The sequence below is a fragment of the Boleophthalmus pectinirostris genome, unplaced genomic scaffold (assembly GCF_026225935.1).
Source record: "Boleophthalmus pectinirostris isolate CB_2022bp ecotype Guang Dong unplaced genomic scaffold, ASM2622593v1 HiC_scaffold_2, whole genome shotgun sequence".
Lineage (NCBI taxonomy): Eukaryota > Metazoa > Chordata > Actinopteri > Gobiiformes > Gobiidae > Boleophthalmus > Boleophthalmus pectinirostris.
In genome coordinates this window covers 8038352-8062781 of record NW_026571152.1, presented here as the reverse complement: position 1 = coordinate 8062781, position 24430 = coordinate 8038352, and the positions used below count along the sequence as shown (strand labels likewise).

Genomic DNA, 24430 nt, shown 5'->3' with positions numbered 1-24430 from the left:
AAACTGCATAAATCTCCGTCTATGTTAATATCTACACCATGCAATTGATTTTTTACTTAAATTCTATAATCAGTCTTAGTTAACGAGTCACTTATGTTTTATTAATGACCATAGTGTTAGTTTTGTTCAGTAGTTCACCAATGTTAGTTGTTGTTCGCCTTTAATGTTTCGTCTTTCTTGCCTTGATAGTGGTGGATAAATTCTTCATGGACAAAATATGTCCTTTGTCGACCTTGTTGGTTGAAGATTTGGTGATGGGGCAGATTTTCTGAACCTGGTGAGAAGGCGTGAGACATTTCTACAGACAACTTGCCCTAGAAAAGCATTAACCCTACAGGGCCGGTGTGAAAAAATTCTATGGCCCTGTCTATCAAAACACAAACAACATTAACAGCAGTGAACGTGTATGGGGAGTAGGGGAAAACAGGAAGTTTCAGTCACTCTAAATACAACTTGGAGTGGGTAAATGAGAGGGGGAAACAATTATAACATGGTCAATTAAATGTCTTCTTTAAACCACAGGCACATTACAAGTTTAGTGCCCTTTAAATGACATAAGCAGAACACACTGTGCACACTGACCTGTATAGAAGCAGACACGTAGAGGATGAGTCCCAGGTCGATGTCGTTCTGGGTAAAAGAGTGGATGTAATCGAACTGGGGGGGCTCTGATCCGTCTGAGATGTTCTTCACCACGTGTCCCAGACGAGGAGGTTCTTTCACTGTGAACACCATCTCTGAGGGGAGGATGTCCGCCTGCTCCACCTACAAACACAACACCAGCATGGGTAAGAGGTTTGGAAGAACACATGGGCTCAGTGATAGCAACTTTCAGTAACCTTTTATGATAACCACACTTTTAAAGGTCCCAAATTTGACACTTGTGAGCTTTATGTTGTTACCTCCTCGAAAACATACTGTATTTTCCACACTATAGGGCGCTCTGGATTTTAAGGCGTACAGTCATTGAATGGTCTATTTTTGAACTTTTTTCACAATTAAACCGCACCGGACTTTAAATGAAACACAACAGTTAAATGGGTCAGTCGGACTTAGTTTGGCGCGTTCACGGTGACTCTGGGCTTTGATAAATTGCGACGTGTAGGGAGGGTGCTGTCTGGGACCGCTGGATTATTGCCATGTTCGCAGTGACTCAGTTGTTCAGTTGTGGCTACTTTTTCGGTTCGTTCCTCCGTTCCATTCCTCGTTCGGAGTGATGAGTGTGGCTGTGGGTGTTTGTCGTGGTGCGGTCGCTGTCTGTTCCATGTGTGTTTGCGTGCGCTGCGGGTGGTGCGGCTTTGTAGTTTACTGAAGTCGTGCTGGGACACCTGAGTGGATTCGTGTATAAGGCGCTCTGGACTGTGGGGCGCGCAGTCGTTTTTGATGCAGTTGGAGGCTTAAGAGCGCGCCCTATGGTGTAGAAAATACGGTATGTAAATTTGACTCTTGTGAGCTTTAAGTCACGTTAGAATGTAGTTACCTCCTTGAAAACATACCTGGAAATGTGCTTTGTTTCATTCACACCTGTTTGAGTGAGCCTTTATTATTAGTCTGTCTACATCTTCAAAGCTCAAAATGGTCTGTTCCACCTTGATGTCATGAAGTGGCAGTTTTCAAGGTAACACCTACCTTTTACCTTCCGTTAAGCATAAATGGGAAATTCCATGATTGAAATTATCCAAAAGATTTTAGTGAAGTTCTATGGTTTAGTGTGAATGAAACAAAACACAACTCCAGATAAGTTTATGTTGAGGAAACAACATTATAAAGATCAGAATATGGCATAATATGGGACCTTTAATAGTCCTAATAAAGCATGGACAAAGATTTTATTTGAAATGCACAAATGGTTTAAGAATGATTCAGGCTTAGCAGCTACTAAATGAATACCCTTACTCCTAACCTAACCTAATTTAACCTCTCCTGTGATGCTCAGGCTGCAGGACACAGAGGAGGGACACTTTTGGCCAGAAGGATGTTCCTCTCCTCAAACTACCCTGACAGTGATCTGCAGATCCTACCTGACCAGTCCTCCTGTTAAACTGCATTGGGATCTTTGGCATCTGTCTCACTTAATTTTACATCTTCTAGTCATGAGTTTATTGTGAATCCAATTTTCACTGTAGAATAAGTCTGGTGCATATGCAAACTAAGTATTTTTAAGAGCTCAGAGAAGATTTTGTATATATAGATTAAAAGGACAGTCCAGAATTTTGGACATAGGACCTCATTTCCTAGTGAGCCAGAGTGTTGGAGACGTGTGGAGACACTTTTTAAAATATTCCATCCAGTCCTTGTATTTGCAGAGGTCACTGGTGCTAGGCTAGTGCATGTCAATGGCCATAGTTAGCCTGCCACTAAAAACAGTCTTATGCCAGACTGTCGATGTGAATGTGTGTCAATAGAATAATTTTAGAAGTAAAATCAACCTTGCATTTGAAGGATTTATGTCTATTCCTGATCCAAATCTTGGCAGCGGTGGACTGATATCACCTAGCTTCTATCTTACTGGCAAAGTAAGAGCCGGAATTGCATCATCAACCTGTTTGTATATGACTATTGCGCTTAAAGCTTAAAAGGCCCATATTGCACTATTTTCTGATCTATGTTATAATGTTGTTTCCTCATCAAAAACAAACCCAGACTTTTGTTGAATTCACACAAACTCTGCATATTTATGATGAGTTCTTCTCTCAAACAGAAAACACTCTATTCCACCTTGTGATGTCATGTGGTAATACAGGTGCTCCACTATGTTTTTTTTTTCATTTGGATAATTTCAGACCTGGAAATACCAATCTCTAGTCATCAAAAGTAAAAGGCAGCTGTTAACTTGAAAACTACTACTACACAGCATCGCAAGGTGGAACAGAGCGTTTGACCTTTGAAAATGTCGACAGACTAATAACAAAGACTCACTCAAACACGTGTGAATGAAACAAAACACAATTACAGGGTATGTTTTTAACAAAGTAACTGCATTATAACATGGCTAAAAGTTCACAATCCATTTTGTGCAATATCGGAGCTTTAATGGGAGGAAGTTGAATACCATTTTACATAAGCCCATTACTTTTTCACATAATGACAGACGTGGACTTTATTGGGTAAATAGAAGGCTTTCTTACTCATCACTTTAATGTCAAGCTATATGCAAAATATATATGCAATGTGTTACTAATGAGTCCACTATCTAAACACCATTAATGGCTTTTACAGTGAGGAGCAGCCTTATAAATGACGTACAGAAAGTCCTCCGGGGGATTCGTACTGCTCTGCTCCTCTCGTAATAGACTATAATTTAGAACATAAACTAGATTATAAGCAGAGCCGGAGCAGTCATTTTTAGCACTGCTTTCATGTGGCGCTGAGTGCATTATAGACTGGGTTATACAATAGGTTTGGATGCAGCAGTGAGTCATGGGAAAGTGTTTGTTTGAGAAGAAAAAGAAAACTTTAAAGTAGAGAGGATAAATCTTTGTGCCAATAATAATACGCATATTGTTTATACAGTATAAAAATGAATGCGTATACCTTGTAATGGATTCTGATTTTTAACGACAACAAAAACAGCATTGAACTAAAGTTGTTTATCGGTAATACCCGCTCACTTTGTTCTCGGAGCATTTTACTGCACAGCTGAAATTTTGGCAAGCCAATATAAAAGGTACAGTGACTTTCTGAATGATTCCATGGAAAAAGAAAGATAAAACCATACTTTGGAACACTCTTCATGGAGATAGATCAGGTTTATGCCATAGAGTCAGGTTTATGGAGATGCAAGGCCGCTCACAGATAAATAGTAATTGCTTCTTAGGCTGCTTACTTACTTTAATTAATTTCATTGTCACTGATGTACATAAAACCTTTGCTTTTTGGGGCTTTAAAGTTGCACTGTGTAGCTTTTCTGCTGAGACAGAAGTGCACAATATTAACATTAACCTTAACAGGAAAGATGGAGGGTACATCACCTGCTCGTGGTAGATGCTTTGTCTACAGTATGGTAATAAAACGTTAGCCTGATTCATCAACCGGTTTCACTTTGTGGAAACTGTCTGACCTCGCAGGATTAGGATCTGTTCTCTTGACGGTAGGCGGGTACTTTTTATTTAACCAATCACTGCTATTTGGTTGTGGTGTATGTAATATGCCAAATCCTGTAGGAGGATTAACGTCTTTCCCCTTGATAAAATTCACCAAACATTCTCTTTGTTCCAGTTTAAAATCCTCGATCTTGGAAGTCATTGCAAACACAGAATGTCTGGCTTCGTCTACATCAATCTTGACCACTTTGTTTACTGTTGTGCTGTACCACAACAGGTATTTGAGTTTCACGTCATGGCTTCCGGGGTTCTTGCAAACCATCTAGTGTATTCCAATTCCTGACCTAGTTGCTGGAGAGAAATGAAATTGCGCAGAGGCACTATGTGGTGCCAGCCTGACTAATTAAACGTACCTTTGTCCACACAAACAAGCTGTGCTACCAGGCCAGTTTACATGTCAAATCTGTGGAAAGGCAGCCTGCTTACATTAAGATTGCAGGTATTTTTGAGTATTAAACATCAGTAATTTAGAAAATGCTAGATAACTATGTTTAATACCATACTCAACAAATAATAACATCTGGAGGGAGACAAGCATGTGTCCAGAAAAGTTACACAGTGCAATTCAATTTGTCAACTGGACAAACATTTATTTAGGTCAAAAACGTTTTGCCTCTCTTCCAAGCTGCTTCTTTAGTTCTGGTCAGAATACTGGAGGATACTGTCTTTTATCTGACTACTGCACTGCAACTACTCTGAAACTAACACCCTTCTTGTTTACAGTTTGTTGGCTAATGCTAATTTGACCCCACATTCATCTGCACTGAATGTGGGGTCAAATTAGCATTAGCATAATCATTCAGGGCCATAAAGAGTATTTTCACACTTCTGCATCTTTTTTATGGGGTTACAAACATATTGTTGGACACATCCTTGGACATTTCAAAAACATTCAGTCTGTAATGACTTAAACTTACCCTGAGGTGATCTTGGTCGATGACAGAGTGCTCCCCCTCATAGGAGATTATCACTTCGTTCTTGACCACCTGTGGCTCCGACCTGTATCCCTGTTTGACGATTTTAATTTTGAACGTTCCCTCCACCGACATCTCTTCTGCTTGGACAACAAAGCTAAACGAGTCTTTGGACTGTAGACTTTCGTAATTATGTTCATACGAAACAACGCCTTTCTTCAAGTCTTCCTGTGTGAATTCCGAAGCCTCAATTCCACTAACAATTATTCTACCATCTTGAGGGCCCGATGTGATCCTAAAAGTTATTTCGCTATCGTCTGTAATGTCCAAATTAGTTTCCGCACTTAGTAACGTAGTGTTAAGTGTTTTGGTTGCACCGTGATCGATAATTATCATACTATTGTTGACAAGTTTTAAGTAAGGGTCTCCTGCTTGGATTTGAAGGATCGCAGTAGTTTTGTGGAAGCCATCGGACACCTGCAGGGAGAATCGTTCTTGGTCTGCTCCGTGGTGTAAGAATAAAACTTTTTTGTCTCTCAAATCGGCTTGCGTGAATCGGAAAAGCGGCTGTGAAGGGTTGAGCGCTGAGACGATGTTGCCGGATAAGATGCCTTCACGTGCGTAGACAATTTGGGAATCGTTAAAACCAGAATCGTCATCCTTAAATTGAATGACATCAGTCGTTAGGAGACGCTGATCATGACGAACCACATTCAAAACTTTATCGACCACTCTGACTGGAACGTGCTCATTTTTGGTCTGAATTGTAATCTTAAAAATGCCTTTAATCGTTTCGTGATCATAGGAGCCTTGCGCTTCCTGGTCGAATGCGGAAAAGTGAAACTCATCGCTTGTTGTCTTGGATCCATCGTGTTTGTAAACCAGCCTATTAAGTTCTAGATCTTCATTGCTAAAAATCCGAATTGCTCCATCGAATCTCGGCATTCCCGATGGTGCATTTCTTATAATCCGCCCATACTTTGGTCCTTGGGTAATTTGGTACACAAAATCACCCATATCAGGCGTGTGCACCCAAAGATAATTTTTGTTAATGGTTTCCTCCCCACCTTGAAGCACTGTCAGCATTTCATTGGTCAAAACGGGAGCATCGGCAGTTGCTATAATGTTAATTGGATATGTATACAACGGTGAGTACTGATCCTGCGATACGACTCTGAATTGAAACGAATCTACGTTGTCCACAGCTCTTTGCACACGCACTTTGTAACTTAGTGTGTTGTCCAAAATGTCCTTCTGAGTGAAGACATCTCCTTCGCCCAATTGCGTATCCAGCAACTGCAGCACACCTAGCATTGGAGGCGTAACTACAACGTATTTTAACATTTCCGGATTTGCGTCTTGATCTCTGACCTCTGCGAAAAGTTGAGCTTGCTTGATTATTTTCATCTCTCCACCGTAGACTTCAAGAGGAACTAAATTGGATACCTTGATTTGTGCTGGTGCAATGTTTACCATAAAAGTATTGTTCCAAAGACTGTCCCAAATGAGCGTTGAATTGTATCCGTTCTACCACAACATCTTCCTGGTCGGCTGAATCAGTGCTGAAGTACTTGAGTCGCTCTTGTTCGAGATCGGATTGGTGAAAGCTTGAAACTTGCTTGTAAACGCCGTAATCCGTCATAACGTTGAGTTGACCGTACAGCAATGGCTCGGTAACGTTAAAAAGAATATCTCCATTGCGAGGATTGGAGAGCAGAGCTAAGTTTTGAATTCCAATAGACGCGTTGCTTCCTTGGGTCAAACGCAGCCCGGTATTCGTTACAATCGTCATATGCGGACGAGTAGCAACGAGACTGAAAGTTGTAGAATGACTTTCGGATTGCCCGTCGGATACTTCTAATGTCATTTCACTGTCTCCTCCCTTGTGTACAAAGTAGATATTTCCATCTTTCAACTCTCTGCAAGTGAATTCTGAGATCGGGTTGCCAGGTTGTTTGTCATTTTCAAGGTAACCGACTTCGAAAGGAGGCTCCGATGTCACTGTTACAATCAACCCGTTGCAACGAGTGTCCGATTCCAAGATTCTGATAAGGTCCGGGTTCAATCTCGTTCTTCCCTTTTCCGTAATCGTAATTTCACCTCCGCTAAATTGTGGTATATCATTGACGGGGATTATTTCAACAGGTAGTAAGTAACTTTGAACAGATTTTAAACACTCTGGCAAGTTGTCAATACCTTGCGCCACTGCTTCAATATGGATTTGATCAGCATGCCTTTCATTTCCATCATGCATGTACTTAATTTTCTTATCAACCAAATCTTGCAAAGTGAATTTCTTAAAGCGTCTGTTGGTTGTATTGATATCAACCAGGCCGTAGAAGGGATCACTTTTTAGCGTGACGGTGATTTGAGATTTTTGCATGCCCGCTCTGCTAAGGTCAAAAGTTGGGAGTAGGTTTTTCATGCCAATTAAAACCTCTCCTCCTTCCGGGACAAGAAGAGGGGTGACGTCAAGTAGTTTAGTCACGTTTTTGAAAATATCCGGAGTGTCTTTATTTGGGAAGCAATGCTGTTCGGGCAGCACGGGTTCGTCATAGCGAAAAATAGGTGGGGCAGTTGTGGCCGTTTCCGTGTCGTCATAACTGGAGTAATCGTATTCGTCCCCTTCACATTTCACGTGTATGTCTTTGGTCACCAGTGCGTCCTGCAGGCTCCTGTCCTTATTGTTGACTTTGATTTCCCCCAAGCAACCTATGAATGATTCAGCAGTGATCTCCTCCTCCGCTCTACTCAAAGATCCGCTGTCACGAAATACCTCTTTCATTTTCTCTTGAATTCCTCCCAAATAAAGATTACCAACCAAATCCAGTTTTTGGGAAGAATCAAACGGAAGGGACGAGACTTGGCTATCCACGTGAATTTCAAATGATTTTTCAGCGACTACAATTTTAACCCTGTGCCACTGGTCATCATCTACTTGGACGTGCCCGTTCTCAATTACTTCCATGCCGCTATCCAAGTCGATCACGCCTTTTATAAAACCCCCCATAACTCCAACCGCAATGAAATCACTGTCTAAACCTGGGTGGAACACTAGTAACGCATCTTCAATTGTGGTTTTCATTAGAAATTCCAGCGTCCTTGCTCCTCCGGTGGCTTTGCTCCAAGTCGAGAAAGATATGAACGATTGCGGCGTGCTAAAACTGGTTGTCTCGCCGTCTGCTGCCTCAAACTCGCCACTGCAGGAATCTTTAGTATCGTGACACTCTTTGAAGGCATTGCTGAGGATGTCGAACTGATGAGATTCGAATCTGACGTCGGACATGCACCCACGGAAAGGCGGGATGGCGTTGCTGAGGTAGGAGGCGTCCAGGTTTCCGGTGCCTCCGAGCCAAACGCCGACGTCGATGTTGAGCTCCTCTCCGTCGGTGGATACGGGGACGTAGGTGGAGAAACTGTCGTCTATGGTCATGGTGAGGGTGTCTTCGGTGAGGCTCAGGGAGATCTTGTGGTCCAGGAGGTTGTTGAGTTGGACTCCAGAAGATGAAGACAAGGTCACCTCCCCCGCACCCAGGTTCATTCGAGCCTAAGAGGAAAGAAAAGCACTAATTAGAGCCAGTAGAGCTGCAAACAGTAAGTAAGATTTCAGTTGGTCGACTAGTCAAATATTCTGTAAAAATTGCTGTAAAACCCAGCAATTTTTACAGAATATTTACAGCTACTACTACTACAACTGTTACTACTTCTGCTACGACTACCGCTTGTCTCCCACTTGTTATTGCTATACTAGGAATGTTCCTCAGTATGGCATTAAACATATCTATCTCCTTGAAGTCAGATCTGTGGAGAGACGCCTCTGCCCACAGTAAGAATGCATGATATCAAGGTATTTTTAGAGATGAAAACTTACTTGAATGAATAATAGATACAGGGTTCCAACTCTTTTTCACAATTTTGAAACGTTTCCATGACTTTTTCATGACCTAAAGTGAATTTTCCATGATTTTACAGCACCTACATGTGTAGAATTGATCATACCTTTAGGGCTAAATATGAAATGTTAATCCTTTCCACTCCACCTTATGGTTTGGTATTAGTTTTTTAACATTCAAAATCCTGTCAGTGCATTTACTGTCGTCTCTTTTAAACAAAAGGTGCAGACATTCGGAAATAATCATATAATCAATCAATAGCCTCATGAGAACTTAACAGAACGCTGTAGTTGTGTGAAAGACATACTAAAATTCCATGACTTTTGACTTTCGATTACAAAACTTTCATTGACATTTGATTTACAAAATTCTATGACTTTTCCAGGCCTGGAAAATGACTTTTTCCATTTCTCTGACATTTCCAGGATTTCCATGATCGTGGAGACCCTGTAGATAGAAAGTTTAATGCCATACTTTGGAACATTCCAGAAAAAAAGCAATAATATCCCCATGGAGACAAGCAGGTGGCTAATGTCCAATGTACAATGTAAACATAAATGTACTTTTATTACTACTACAATTTACAATACAGTTTAATGCTATAGCAATGAAATATTTTTAGTTTCCTTGTGTAGATGACTAATGTCAAAAACTAATACACGAGCTTATGTTGATGCTGTGTTTTTTCTTTTTACTTAAAATACATTCCTATTAATTACTTAAGCGATCCTTATTTACACACCTCACGATTCTATGTAATTAACGCCATCAAAACAACACACAACTAATCAATGTACCGGCCTCAATAGGGTTATGTAAAAATGAAATCAATTAGCATTAGCTCTAATTTAGCATACATACATAATATTAACCATTTGTCTCAGTAGGCTGCAATACACATGAGCGAGTGAGTCCATTTTCATTTCCTCTGCCTGTATTCTTTTATAGCTCAAAGGGATTTTCATTACAATATTGGACGTTGTGGTACAGTTCAAATATTAGTATTATTGCTATATCTGAGAAGCTTCATGTGGATTATTAAATTTAATAAAAGTAAAAGAAAAACACACCGTCTATGTTACTTTTGTGATAGGGCCGCTGCTCGTCTCCATGGAGATGTTATTGCTTTGCCTGGAATGTTCCACAGTATGGCCTCAAACTTTTTTGGCGCTACTAAACATGCATTAACGCTGTGAGTGGGCTCGCCTCTCCACAGATCTGACCACATGCTTGTCTCCATGGAAGTAGATAAGTTTAATGACAGTCTGGGATATTCCAGGCAAAGCAGCTCCACCAGAGAAGTTACGCAGTGCACCTTTAGCTTTTTTTATCCTTCCTTGTAAGAAAATAAATAAATGAATTAATGAAATATTAAAGGTGCATTGTGCAAGTTTTCTGGTGGTCTCCATGGAGATGTTATAGCTTTGCCTTGAATGTGAGCATTTATTCATTATGTGTGTGTCTGTTGCTCAAAAATACAATCATTCTCTCTGTGAAAAGCGTTGCCTCTCCAGAGATCTGACCTGTAATGTAGCCTATAGTTGTATCTAGATTGGATAGATAGGGTTAATCTCTACCGTGAAACACTGTAGACAAAGCGATAACATCTCCATAAAGACAAGCAGGTGGCACCAAGAAAATATCGCAATGCACTTTTCTTGTAGAAGGTCCTCCACCTGCTTGTCTCCATGGAGATGTTATTGCTTTGTCTGCAAATGTTCCATGGTATGACATCAAACATATCCATCTAGTATTTATTCATTATGCTTTTTTTATTTTTATTGCTGAAAAAATACAATACCGTACTTTTTGGAATATGAAGTCACATTTTTTTTCATGGTTTGATTGTTTCCTGCGACTTACACACCAGGTGCGAACTTATATATTCAAATGTTCTCACTGACAGTCGCGAGAGGCTCTAGCCTTGTGTGTCAGTATCTGCTGCTCCTATTACTCATGTCTCCTGCAGAAAGAGCCTCTGTCCTGTCTGTATCATGTCTGTCGATCGCACCATTACTCCTGTTACACTGAAAATTTTAAATTTAAACAAACTCTTAAAGACAACTGAGAAGACTGAACACAAATGCCCCCTAAAAGAAAATCTGATTTTGCTGATTACAAGATGCAAGTAGTGAAATCTGCAGCCGAAAACAGCAATCGAGCAGCAGAAAGAAAATTTGGAGTGAGCGAGAAACTTGTGACATGCAACTTTCTTGGAAGTCATTGGACGGATCGACAAAGCCTGGACTTCAGTCCATCCTGTCGGAATTCAGAAAGGCCGGAATAATTTTAAATGGAACTGATGCTGATTCTGACGACAGCTACACAGAAGATTAAGCTAATTTAGTGGATTTAGTGATTTGGAGTGAGATGGAGAGTTTGATAAACTTGTTCTGTTCTGTTGTTTATGTTATAGTTTATCTGAAGAACTGTTCATATGTGACATTAACAGTCTGTTGTTCTCTGTTCTATTGTTATTACTAGAACTTCACTTTCAAGATAAAATGTCAGTTCCTGGTCTCAGATTTTATAAAATAAATTTCCCCCAAAAAGTGCAACTTATATGTTTTTTTCTTCTTCATTATGCATTTTTTGGCTGGTGTGACTTATACTCTGGAGCGACTTATAGTCCGAAAAATATGGTAATTCCTTCTGTGAATATGCATGACTCTCCACAGATCTGAACTGTAATGTAGTTGCAACTACCTTGTGATACACAGGTTTAATCTATACTGTGGAACATTCTAGACCAGACATGTGCATTGTACAGCTACATACGACCCTTTTAGTCCACTCTGACTGGCCCCTTTAAGATCATTTGGAATTACAAAATAAACACATGTTATATGTTATATGTTATGTTAAATGACATTTTTTGTGAAGCAACCTCACTTTTTCATTACTTAGTCATAACATAAACTCTTACCAGTCTGACCTTCTCGTCAAAACAATGCTATTTATTGCTTTTTTATAAAGAAATAAGCAGAATAGAGTTGAGCATTTTGGCTCCGGCCCGCCACAATATTTTCTTTTTCTCATGTTCCCCCGTGGAAAAAAAAAAATTGCCCCTGTTCTAGACAAAGCAATAACTTTTACATGGAGACATTAGGTGGCAGACCCTAGAAATGTTACACAGTGCACCTTTAAATTACATGTAATAAAGCACCCACCTGCACTTTCCCATTCTGCAGCTCGAGGAACAGGTAGTCATCGGTGCCAGCGGCGAGGAGCAGAAGCCCACTCCTCCTGCTCGTCTTCATCACCAGAGACAGCTCAAACGTGGAGATGTCCTGGAACGGCTTGAGCACGCAGTAACTGTCCCCGAAGTACGACGCTGGAAACACAAACAAATACATGCGTTAGTTGGATTGAAGAAGAATTCATATTTATTCGTATGCAGTATAGTATTAGAAAACCGTTTGAAAGTAGACATTTTAACCCACTATACACTGTGGAATGGAAATCAATTAACCAACTTTAGCTGTCATGAAACAAATATACAGTATCTTTAGAAGGTCTGAGCTGCAACAAATGAAAACCATGATGAACTAATAATCAGCCATACAGTTATGTATTCTACCCTCTACAGCTCAAATCTTACTACATCTTACCAGAAAAAAATGACAAAGATCTCCACACTAATGCAAACAAATTGTACACACGATCAATACTGAACCCCAAAATATACTGTCCCAGCTTTTATATATACTGAACGATAAGTCAATATTGTAATTATCTGTTGTTAACTGTACCAAAGAATCGATGCTTCCCTCTTTAATGCGACTAGTGATTAAAAATGTTTTCGATTGCTTTCACGATCATTTGCAGTTAAACAAACACTGGTACACAGTTCAGTGTTTTCTCTGATGGTATGTACAGTTTTTGGTTTTGTTTTTTTTCCTTCTCAAAATGGCTTCAGAAAATGATAATATCATTCAACCCCAAAGATGTGATAGTTGAAAAGACTAAATCTCCCCTACAGTACACAGAGAACTGCCCTCTGTCTGAAAGTAGAAGCAACTATGGCGTTCAACAGTGAAGGAGTCAAGGAAGTAGTAGTTTTTATTTATATAACGCTTTTCACAGACATATGTCCCAAAGACACTTTAATGAACTTTAATCATTCAGTCTACACTCAGTAGTGGTAAGTTACTATTGTAGCCACAGCTGCCCTGGGGCAGACTGATGGAAGCAAGGCTGCTAATCTGCACCATCGGTCCCTCCGACCACCACCATCACTCATGCACACACCATTTTCATACTAGGCAATGTGGGTGAAGTGCCTTGCCTAAGGACACAACAGTTTTTAGGTTTTTTTTTCAACTGGCACCCCCCTGTGGCTCCTGATTTTCCCAGTGGTCTCCCATCCAAGTTCTAACCAGGCCCTGGTTAGCTTCTGAGATCTGACGGGATCAGGCTTCAACAAGCCGGTGCGGTCAATTTTCCATAATTTTTTCCCATAGAAAAAAATCTATCAAATCAAATACTAAGAGTTTAAATACATTGTTTTCCAGGTGTCATATGTAACGTTTTGGTTGGGGGGTTCCAAGATAAACATAAAAAAAATCCTAGACAAAATGTAATTCTGACTGTGAGCAGGGACGCCTCTCCACAGATTTGACCTGGAACTTGACCTGGTTTGGTCTCCATGAAGATAGAAAGGTTTGATACCAGACAAAGCAATAACATCTCCATGAGGAAAAGCATTTGACACACCCTCCACTAAAAAAGTTACATAATGCACCTTTAAATCCAGAAATGTCATTTAAAACATGAGATTCTGTGAAATGTTTTAATAACGTCACAATAAATTTCAGAAACATGATTTAAAATAAAATGATAGGTCTTGCACTTATTAGTTAGAACGTAGCTGATTATCAAGATTTCAAACTTTTAATATGTATTTATTTCAGAATGTCTATGAGAAAATGGAGTTGAGCTTCACTGCCATCCTTGGAAAAATGTGCACTATCGCCATTAGTGGGAAACAATTGAATCCCAAAGTCCTCAAAATGACACCTACGAAACAAGAAACACCCATGAATAGACTTAAAATATGTGCAGTAATCTTACTAATGTGTCCCCTGGAGCGAGAGATTTGCCTGTATTTGGTATGTACACGATATCATTAATCCACAACCAGAGATCTGCAAACCAAATCGCCCTTTTGGGATTAATAAAGCTGTTGATTACTTGAAAAAAAAAAAAGAAGAAAAAAAACACGCTCGCTTTCCCGCCTCTATATTTTAATACGAAACCAATTACCCTGCTCTTCCCTCATTCTCAGGAGGATGGAGAGGCTGGCTCGGGGCACAGACTAATACCAGGATCCGTCAGCTGCTCCGGGGCCAAAGACACTCTGTTTGAGCCTCAAAGGACTGCCTCACTACCCCATCCGTCATCACCCCCGCAGAGGCTTTCCGGGCACCAGCGCACCGGTAATGTAGGCTTTCCCAGACTTTAGCTGGCTCCTCATTTGCGCCGATATGCTAATTCAGCCACCTGCCTCGGTCCGTGATCTCCGAGGCCCCGCGCGAAATGTAAAACACCGAGGAAGTCAATTATTTCCTTGTGCACATCCTCTGAAATTAGTCTGGATCAGTGCCAGATTCCGAAGCCGGAGTTTTTTCGCTAAGAGGTTTGAGAGGGAAGGTTTTGCGTTATAGCGAGGTACTGAGACTGTCGGGGAGTTCGAGAGACCCTAAAGTCATTGTGGGCAAGTCTGCTCTGATGTCCGCGGGTATTTCGACGCTAAATCTCCATGGAGACGCACTGATGGTCAGACCACACATCAGAAAAACCTCATTGCATGGAAATAGAAAGTTAAAACAACACGGAACATTCCCAGCGGACATGGATACATTTTTTTTTATGTTGGACTGTGTAAAGAAGTGGGCTAAGGGAGCGTGACGTCAGCCATAGTGTTCAGTCCAGTCCAGTCAAATGAAGCTCATGGAGGTGTGGAGTTATACAGCGAATTTGGAGAGTTCCAGATGAGGAATAGGAATTGATTTAGGGACAAAATAAAGGATCACGTAGAGCGGGTCAAGACAAACATCTATTTATGTTGAACTTTGGAAGATTATAGTCAAAGGAGCAACATTTCCATGGAAACAAGCAGGTTTTCAGTGCAATAAACTTAACATAACCAAAATAAAGAAAAAGAAAAAATTAAATAAACTAACAAACAGAAGCTTTTATTTATTGGCTAAAATGTGACATACTGGGGCTTTAAGTGACCATAGACCAGTGTTTCCCAGACTTTTTTTCTGGGAACACATATTTTAAAAGTCACAAACTTTCGCAACCCAAGTCCATTGACATTACTGTATTTTTTGGACTATAAGGTGCACTTAAAATCCTTTAATTTTTTCAAAAATTGACAGTGTGCCTTATGTATTAATTCTGGTTGTGCTTACTGACCTCAAACAAATTTTATGTGGTACACAGCCCTCAAAATCTGTCAAAATGTTTTAGTCAGACTTTGGTAAACTATGAAGCCGCACCGCTTCATGAATTGTCAGAGCATTACGGCTACTGTAGTCAGGAGCCTCGCGGAGTAAGTCCGACAGAAGCTGACCATATCAGTGTACAAGGAGCGAGCTTTTTTTTTTTCAGCGCTTATGGTTTATGTAATTTATGGCTTTAAGTTTTGTTTCTGTAGAACATAAACAAATGTGCGCAAAGCTGCATTAAACACATTAGTACTCGATGTATATGTGAGTCCTCCGTAGGAAGTAAAAAAAATAAAAACACATAATACACATTCACCAAAACAGGGAGGCAACGCCAGAAGAATTACGGAAAGAACTGTATATTGCAGACTTACATGCAGATTGCTACATACAAGGCGACCATTAAAAAAAATGTGACCCAGAATGCCATAAACTGTATAAAGAAGTGATAGTACGGCTGCAGACAAATGAAGCTCGCTGAGGCTAGCAGCTAAGGGACGAATTAAGAGCCGAGTTCCGTATTTGGAATATTAATTGATTTACAGACAAAATGGCGAAATAAAAACGGCAAGATCATTTACAGCAGATTAATACGAACATTTTAATATGAAGGGGCGATGTTTTTTCAATGTAAAGCGAATTGGAACCAGAGTTGTTGGAGCCGGAAGAGCACCCATGCTCACTTCCTATTTGGAACATGGTGGTTAGCAGGTTAACGATGTCCAGTCATTAGGGGTGTAATGGTATGTGTATTCGTGCCAAACCTCGCGACCTCTGTCCCGAGTGAAAGAATATTTTCAACCACTGGGGACTTTGTAACTGCAGCAGATCTGCACTTACTGCAGACGATGTGGACAAGTTGTTTTTTCTGTCCAGAAATATGAAGATTGAGTAAAAGTTCATGCTGGAACTGTTAGTGCTGCGATTTACTTTTTTAAAAGTTTTGTTTACTGTTTACAAGGAATTTATTTTTTATAATATTTAATACATTTGTTGCTTATTTGAGAATATTTTATATCAACTTATCAGTATTACCAAGTAGCACGTTGCACTTAGGTTATTTTCTTGTTTGTATAATGTTAAAACAAATTGTTGGTTTAATAAAAACACACATAAAAAACAAGAAAATAGTTGGTCTCATACTGTACTGAAAATGAACCAAACTGTGACCTCAAAACCAAGGTACATACCAAACTGTGATATTTGAATTATGTATCCAGTTGATAGTTTTACCCCATAATGCGGAAACTTATAGCCAAAGGGATAACAAACAAACACAACCAAAAGGAAACAAACAAAAAGTTTGTACTTATTTATTTATTTTTGGCTAAAAAGTTACATACTTGGGCTTTAAGTTTGACACAGTTCCATAGACAGCACAGATTAAAAAAAAAAAAAGATATTCCATGTACTGACTCGTCTGTTGACAGAAGATGATTTGTGGTCATGCCCAACATTTAAGTGGATTTTGTCTTTGCTTTTCTTCTATGTTCTTCTAGGTTATAGATAGTTTATATATAAAAGTGAAAGAGACTTCCCAGTAGCGTCTCTGCTGGTGGTCTTCATGTTCTAATGTGTCATACCACAACAACTCAGCCTCTCTCTCTCTGTTTCTGTCTCTCTCTTCTCTCCCTCTCTCTGTCTCTCTCTTTTAAAAACAAGAGGCCAAACATTCACATACCAAACTATAAATGGACACATCAGCCAACCAAAGGGACCTCATGCATCTTTGTAACAGGCTTGTACATCAAAAATCAATATCCAGATAGTAATCAAGAATAAAAGTAGAATTAAAGGCATATCATTTAAGAGCAAAAAGTCTATAATGTTTGTTATTAAATGATTGAGAATAAGGAGGGACTATTTTTATGTATTTTTTGTTCATGTATCAAAATTAGCATTACATATCTAGCTTTAACCATAGTAAAAGATTTTTTTTAAAGTGTGCAATTGTGAAATGTTTGTATTTTGAGAACGTACCTCTCAGTATTAAATGTGCACTATGGACATTTTTTGTTTGCTGTACCTTTGCCCCAGAATGTACTAAATGGTAATACACTTTCATTTATTCAATTGCAGATGTTCATATTGCAATAAATAAATGTGTGAAATCTGCTTGTTTCCATACTGTGGAACTATCCAGGTAGGGCTGGGCCGATATGGATTTTTTGAGCCAATACCAATATCAATATTTAGCTTTTAAAATTCATGGCAAGGCCCACAAATATTAGCCAGGCTGGCGACACCTAGTGCCTCCGCTCAATTTCATTTCTCTACAGTGACTAGGTCAGGAATTGGAATACACTAGACGGTTTGCGGAATGCGAGTCCGGGTACCAGCCAATCAGTGAAGAGCTGTGAAGCCATGACGTCAAACTCAAGCTCCTGTGTGGGTCCCTTTTGTGAACCAGCACAACAGTAAAGAAAGCGGTCAAGATGGATGTAGACGAAGACAGACATTCTGTGTTGGCAACGAATCCCGAGATCAAGGATTTGGTTTGGTGAATTTTATCAAGGGGAAAGACGTTATTGTCCTTCTTCCTATGGGATTTGGCGCATTACATATGTCACCACCAAATAGCAACGATTGGTTAAAAAAAAAGTACCCACCTACCATCGAGTGAACAAATCCTAATGCAGCGAGGTCAGACTGTTTCCACAAAGTGAAGCTGGCTGATGAATCAGGCCATACAAATATACCCTAAGTGTATCTAAAGATCACAAATTCACTTTTGTAAAAAAATTATAAATAAAAAAAAAATTCTGGAATAAATTACAGAAATATAACGCTCTCCTATTTTGATTTTTACTCTTAAGTCTGTTCTAAAAGGGAATCTGTATCGATACTGGCCGATACCAATAGGTAAAAAACTTCAGCATGCGTCATGTTTCTGTAATTAAGAATAAATCAGCTTTACAATTGTTACCAGTAACAGCTCAACAGCTCCACACCTGAAATCATTTTAATCAATCCTCCCAGTCCACCTCCCATATCAGCAACAGTCTCGGCCTCTCGCTCCCAACATCTCCCCTGCTGCCAGAAACCTCGGCATCATTTTTGATTCTCGCCTCAACTTCAACCTTCACATCAAAAAAGTCACTCAATCCTGTTTTCTTCAGCTCTGCACAATTAGTAAAATCAAATCCTCTCCCGCCTTGATCTTGAAAAAGCCATCCACACGCTCATCTTCTCCCATCTAGACTACTGCAACTCCCTCCTCTCCGGCTTCGACTCCAAATCCATCTCCCGCCTCTGACTGGTTCAGAACCCAACAGCTCGATTCCTCACAAGACATCAACACAGCTTCTCTTCACTGTGAGTTTTAGAATCGATTTTAAGATTTGACTGATCACTTTTAAAGCTCATTTAGGTCTTGCACCAAGTTACATTTCAGAACTTTTAACCCCGTACGAGCCTCCCGCAGCCTTAGATCCTTAGTCAGGTCCCTGTCGTTGTTCCAAAGTCCAGGCTCCGGACGAAGGTTTTGGAGCATTTTCAATCTGGGTGCCTCGACTTTGGATAAACCTGCCTGAGGAGATAAAGCTCGCACCATTGGTATCATCATTTAAATCACTTCTTAAAACACATTTTTATTCAATTCCATTAACTGGTTTTAGCTTGATTTTATTCTGTATTTATTTTATTCTGTTTCTTTTTATTTATTTATTACAATTAATTGGATTGTTTGCACCATTGGCTGTTTTTTACATCACTGTGTAAACCTTGCTTTTAAAAGTGCTTTCTAAAAAAACATTTAGATTTAATAAAAGCTCTATATGATTTGATCACGTCTCGAGCTCTGGAGATGTGTTGGTAATTAAAATCTTACATACAGTCCCTGAACGTCACTGGTAACTTTCAAACTATACTGCTTTCATTTGTGTGGTCTCTTCTCTTCCTCTCCGTTATCACCCTCTCTTTCTCTTCCTCTCCCCCTCGCTCCCACTTCAAAAAGCCCAGATAATCATGTGGATGTCAGCACAGATGAAGGCAGAGCTTTTTACTGTTCTGCCAGGACTTATGTGACTTCACTTAGAGGCATTTGGCTTCGGGATCCGGGTCGTAAACAATGGGATTCTGTGCAGTCAGCAGTACACGGCCCGGTCTCCACGGTGACGCTACGAGGTCTGACAGAGCACAAAACTCCAGCTGACATGTTTGTTTCATAAGCAAATAAAATAAAAGTCCAAACATGAAGCTGCTGCGTGTACGGCGTTATCGTGTCATGTAAAAGTTATGGTTGAAGTGAGACGCAAACCAGGCCGAGTGACAGATCAATAAAACAAGACAACAGGAAATAGGAAGTGAGCGTGGGCGCGCTTCTGGCTCTATCAACTGTGGATACAATTGACTTTACATTGGAAAATCGTCGCCCCTCTCTCTAGAACTGCAGCAGTGAGCCTCGTCATTTTGGTTTTAAAATGTTCGTATTAACCCACTCTACGTGATCCTGGTGTTTTTATTTCGGTATTTTGTCTGTAAATAAATTCCTTTTCTTAATATGGAACTCAGCTCCACACTCGGTCTGATAACTGCAGACCTCGGTGAGCTTCATTTGACTGGAGCTGAACGCTGTGGGTGATGTCACACTCTCTTAGTAAACTTCTTTATACAGTCTATGGCTCAGCTCTGTGAAGACTGACCCCCCTCACAGGAACAATACATCATTTTCAAGGTATTTCTTAGTAACTAAATGCCTGTAATTAAGAGGGGCCATATTATGTTATTTTCTGATCTGTTACAGTCTCGTTTCCTCATCAAAACAGACCTGGAGATGTGTTTTGTTTCATTCACATGTTTTAAATGAAACTCCTGCATTAGGGTGGTCCATCCAAGCATGGTAAAAAATAAAATTTCAGATAACCTCAATTGGAACCCTGCATTATGATCCAAAAGATGATTTAGGAAGAAAATTTGAAGAAAAAGGAGATGTCTTAGAGGTTGCTTAAGCTGCATGAAGTTTCCTGGAAATTGACTAATTTTGCGTTTTCAGCAGTGTTGGGCAGATTACTTTGAAAAAGTAATTATAGTTCCTAGTTACTTCTCCCAAAAAACTGAGTTAGTAACTGACAGCACAGCACACAGCATATCAGTGAGTTTGACCACACGAGCTGAAATCACACCAGCAACCCGTGGGCAGTGTTGGGGAGTAACAGATTACATGTACCAGTGTTATGTAATCAGAGTACAAATGATGAGTAACTGTATTCAGTTAGAATCACTGTTTCAGTGAGCGGTAATTGGATTACAGTTACTTTGTTGAAATATATGGGTTACATGGCGGTATTTTCCTGTTTTCACATTTTGGGCTAAACCAGGACTAAACCAGGACTAAACCAGGTCTAAAACCAGGACTAAACCAGGTCTAAAACCAGGTCTAAAACCAGGACTAAACCAGGACTAAACAATGACACCTAACAGTAGAGTGGACATAATTTAAGGCAGCAGTGATCTCATATAAAAATCATTTCTCTATCAATAATATTTTTACTAAGGTTAAGGAAAGACTGGGCCTTTTATTGTCTTTTAGCAGACACATCTTTTGTTAAGATCCTCGTCTTTGCTTCTCTACAGTAAACAAAAGCCTGTTCACGGAGACTTGGGCTCAACAGACAATTTGAAGAGAACAAACAAGAATTTTCAGGATGTGGTTGGTACATTCATGTTGTTTTAAAAAGCATGACAATATCAAGTAATCCAAAGTATTCAGATTACATTACTCACCTTAATTAACTTAATGGATTCCGTTACAAACTACATTTTGGGGTATGTAATCTCTAATCAGTAGGGGAATACATTTTAAAAGTCACCTTCCCAACACTGGCCGTGGGTTAGTGAATCTGACTGCTCAACCAATGATGTTTATGTGGAGAGCAGGATTGGAGCCGCCAACCTTTGGATCAGTGGACAAACACTTAACTGACCTTCTGTCATTATAGTAAAAGTAAAGTTGCAAGTTTCAGTTTGTGTTTGCTGAATAAAATGACAAATTACCTGAATACGTCTTATTTATTTGGTCTGCTATAGTACAGGCACTATAGGGGCAATTTTCAAATGTCTTGAGCAACCTCTAAATATTAATTAATTCACATAAAATTTGGGCCCAGATATTTTGGCCAGATATGGAACCAAAATCTAATCTCATCTAAAAAAATAAAAAAATAATTAAAAAAATGGACCACCCTAATCCTGCATATTTAAACTGAGTTCTTATCTCAAACATAAAACTTGTGATGTCATGTGGTGATACAGGAAGTGCTCCACTGTATATTTAAATGGTAAATGGTCACATTTTTACACAGCACCTTTCCACATTCAAGGCTCTCAAAGCACTTTACATCAAGGAACCAAACACACAATCATTCACCAGTGAACACAGACAGAGACTTCTTGCCCAAGGACACAATTACATTCATCTGTGGGAGCCAACATGTGGGACATGGGATCTAACCGCTCAACCAATGACGTTTGTAGGGTCTGAACCACCAACCTTTGGATCAGTTGACAAACGCCCAAAGAACTGAGCCACTGTAGCCTCCATACAGCTTCACTAGAATTATTTGGGTAATTTCAGCCCTGGAAATGACAAACTACTGAACAAAAGGGTAAAAGGTAGATGATAACTTGAAAGCTATTACTTCATGACATCACAAGGTAGAACGGAGCATTGTGATCTTTGGAGACGTAGACAGACTAATAATAAAGGGTTACTCAAACATGTGTGAATGAAGGTAACAACATTATAACATGACTTAAAGCTCACAAGAGTCAGTTTTGCGTAATATAGGACCTTACTCTGCCTTACAGGTTTTACATCTGCCCTCTACTGGTAACAAAAATCAAAATAAACTTACAGACTGTAGCTTTAAATTCATTTTTAAAGCACTCAAGCAAAACGTCTAACTTTCAGAATCCTACATCTCAATTTGGAAAACTACGTGGGCTCCATCTTTTCCCAAAGGCAACCGCGCTAACAAAGGATTTAACAACGACTTTAAATGCGGCTTTAGGTGAGTGTGTGTGTGGACGGGGACAGTCATGTCGGCACTATCCCGCCCGGGGGCCCCTACCTCCAGAGACCGGCGTATCCTTAATGATACAAGCACCACCCCTGGAGCCTGCGCACTGTACCCGGGCCTCCAGTTCATTAGTTCCAGCTCACAGTGGAAGAGGCTGCGAGAGCGAGACTGGAGAGCGAGTTTTCAGTTTACAATGAGGCAGGTGCTGTGACTGTGTTCTGCTGTGAACGGGAGTCGAGATTTTCAGAGTTTGTTTGGGAGGTTGTTTGGGAGGAGGTTAGAGCGACTGAACAAAGAGAAATAAGATGTAAGAGTCAAAGAGGAAAATAGAACTTTCGAAGCAGTTCTAATAATGAGGAAGTGTCACGCAAAAAGTATAACTGATGTGAAATATTTAAATGAGTAGCAAAGTAAACATTAAAAACACTGTTATATAGATCCGTAACAGCAGTAGTCACGATAGTTAATGTTATTTTGCTATTGAGTTTCTATTTCATTTCAGACTAATTCACCTTATTGCGTAAAACTGACTCTTGTGAGCTTTATGCAATGTTATAATTTTGTTTCCACATCAAAAACAGACCTGGAGTTGTGTTTTGTTTTCACAACACTAGGGGGCTAGGATATAAAACTGGTGTTCATGTATAAAAAAATGGAGCGGGAAAGTTAAGTACCCAGTGTGACCCCGGGGTCAGAATCCTATTATGGACTACTGACCCCCCTATGAAAATCTATATTTTATGAATAAAGAACTTGAATTCTATAAAAAAAACTTTGAATATTAATACTATATCTGCAAATAAAAACATACTGACATATTTAAGAGTGTTTTTTAAAGAACTCAGATGCATTTTTTATGTTGATTATAACTTTTGAATGTTAAAAATTACTTAGTTGTTTAAACACATGTTTTACTGAAAATGAGATAAGTAGTTGTTAGTTAGTTAGGTCATCAAAGTGATGTATAATGATTTGGAATCTTGTTAAAATAGACAGGTCAATTGAGTAGTTAAATATGAGAAGATATGAGAAGATTTAATAACACAACATGACTAAATTCAAGGTCGTTATCCTTCCAAACCATTGCCTAAACTGACATTATGATTAAGGATTATCTGAACATGGCAAACTAAAAACCATAATAATGTAAAATACAATATAAAAAGTGACAAGATTGCTATGTATATGCAATTTTAACAATATGTCACATTTACACAAAATACCAAGTCGTTATCCATCAAAACAATCCTTAAAATACCTTCAAATATAGTAAATATGTATATATTGTCTATATATATATATATATATATATATATATATATATATATATATATATATATATATATATATATATATATACTACTAAAAGAAAAAAGTAAGAGGAGTCAAAATTCTATGGGGGGGGGGGTCACTTTACTATAGCAGTATGTTGACCCCAGGGTCAATATACTTTGGGGGTCAAGATATTATCTCACACCAGAAATGTATGTAGAGCAGTGGTAGAGACAGCACGGTGGCTGAGTGGCTAGCACTCATGCCTCACAGCAAGAAGGCGCCGGTTAGCATGGCGGCCGCACTTCTGTCAGTCTGCTCCAGGGCAGCTGTGGCTACAGCAGTAGCTTACCATCACCAGGTATGAAGTGAATGAATAATGCTGAATATAATGCTCTGTAAAGTGTCTTTGTGACAAAACATGTCTGTGAGAAGACTTACTTACTAGGTATTTTTGAGCTATGAAAGCCCTACCACTTGTAATTGGATAAACGAAAGGTATTCATTTATTCAATTACAGGTAATATACAATACAATAAACAAACAAACAAGCATCAACTTTCCCTCTCGTTCAGTACTGTAGTGAAAGTATAATAATATTTTCCAACAACTGCTTAGAATAATGAATATTCTATAATGAATAATGAGCTGTTTAAAGTCATACTGTGGAACATTAGGAGTCCTTAATATTATTTAATATGATTGCACTACCGCCACTACTACTGCTACTACTACTACTACTACTACTGTTACTACTACTGCTACTACTATTGC

At 39.4% G+C, this 24430-nt stretch overlaps 1 protein-coding gene across 1 annotated transcript in view; it reads right to left on the bottom strand.

Annotated features, from left to right (window-relative positions):
• Positions 1-18918, bottom strand: part of cspg4 (chondroitin sulfate proteoglycan 4) — an 86818-nt gene extending 67900 nt beyond the window's left edge. Inside the window, 6 exon segments of the mRNA XM_055155381.1 lie at positions 583-765; positions 5021-6506; positions 6508-8564; positions 12081-12244; positions 15676-15720; positions 18777-18918. Of these exon segments, the coding sequence (XP_055011356.1) occupies positions 583-765; positions 5021-6506; positions 6508-8564; positions 12081-12244; positions 15676-15720; positions 18777-18918 (4077 nt within the window).
• Between the last annotated feature and the right edge of the window lie 5512 nt (positions 18919-24430).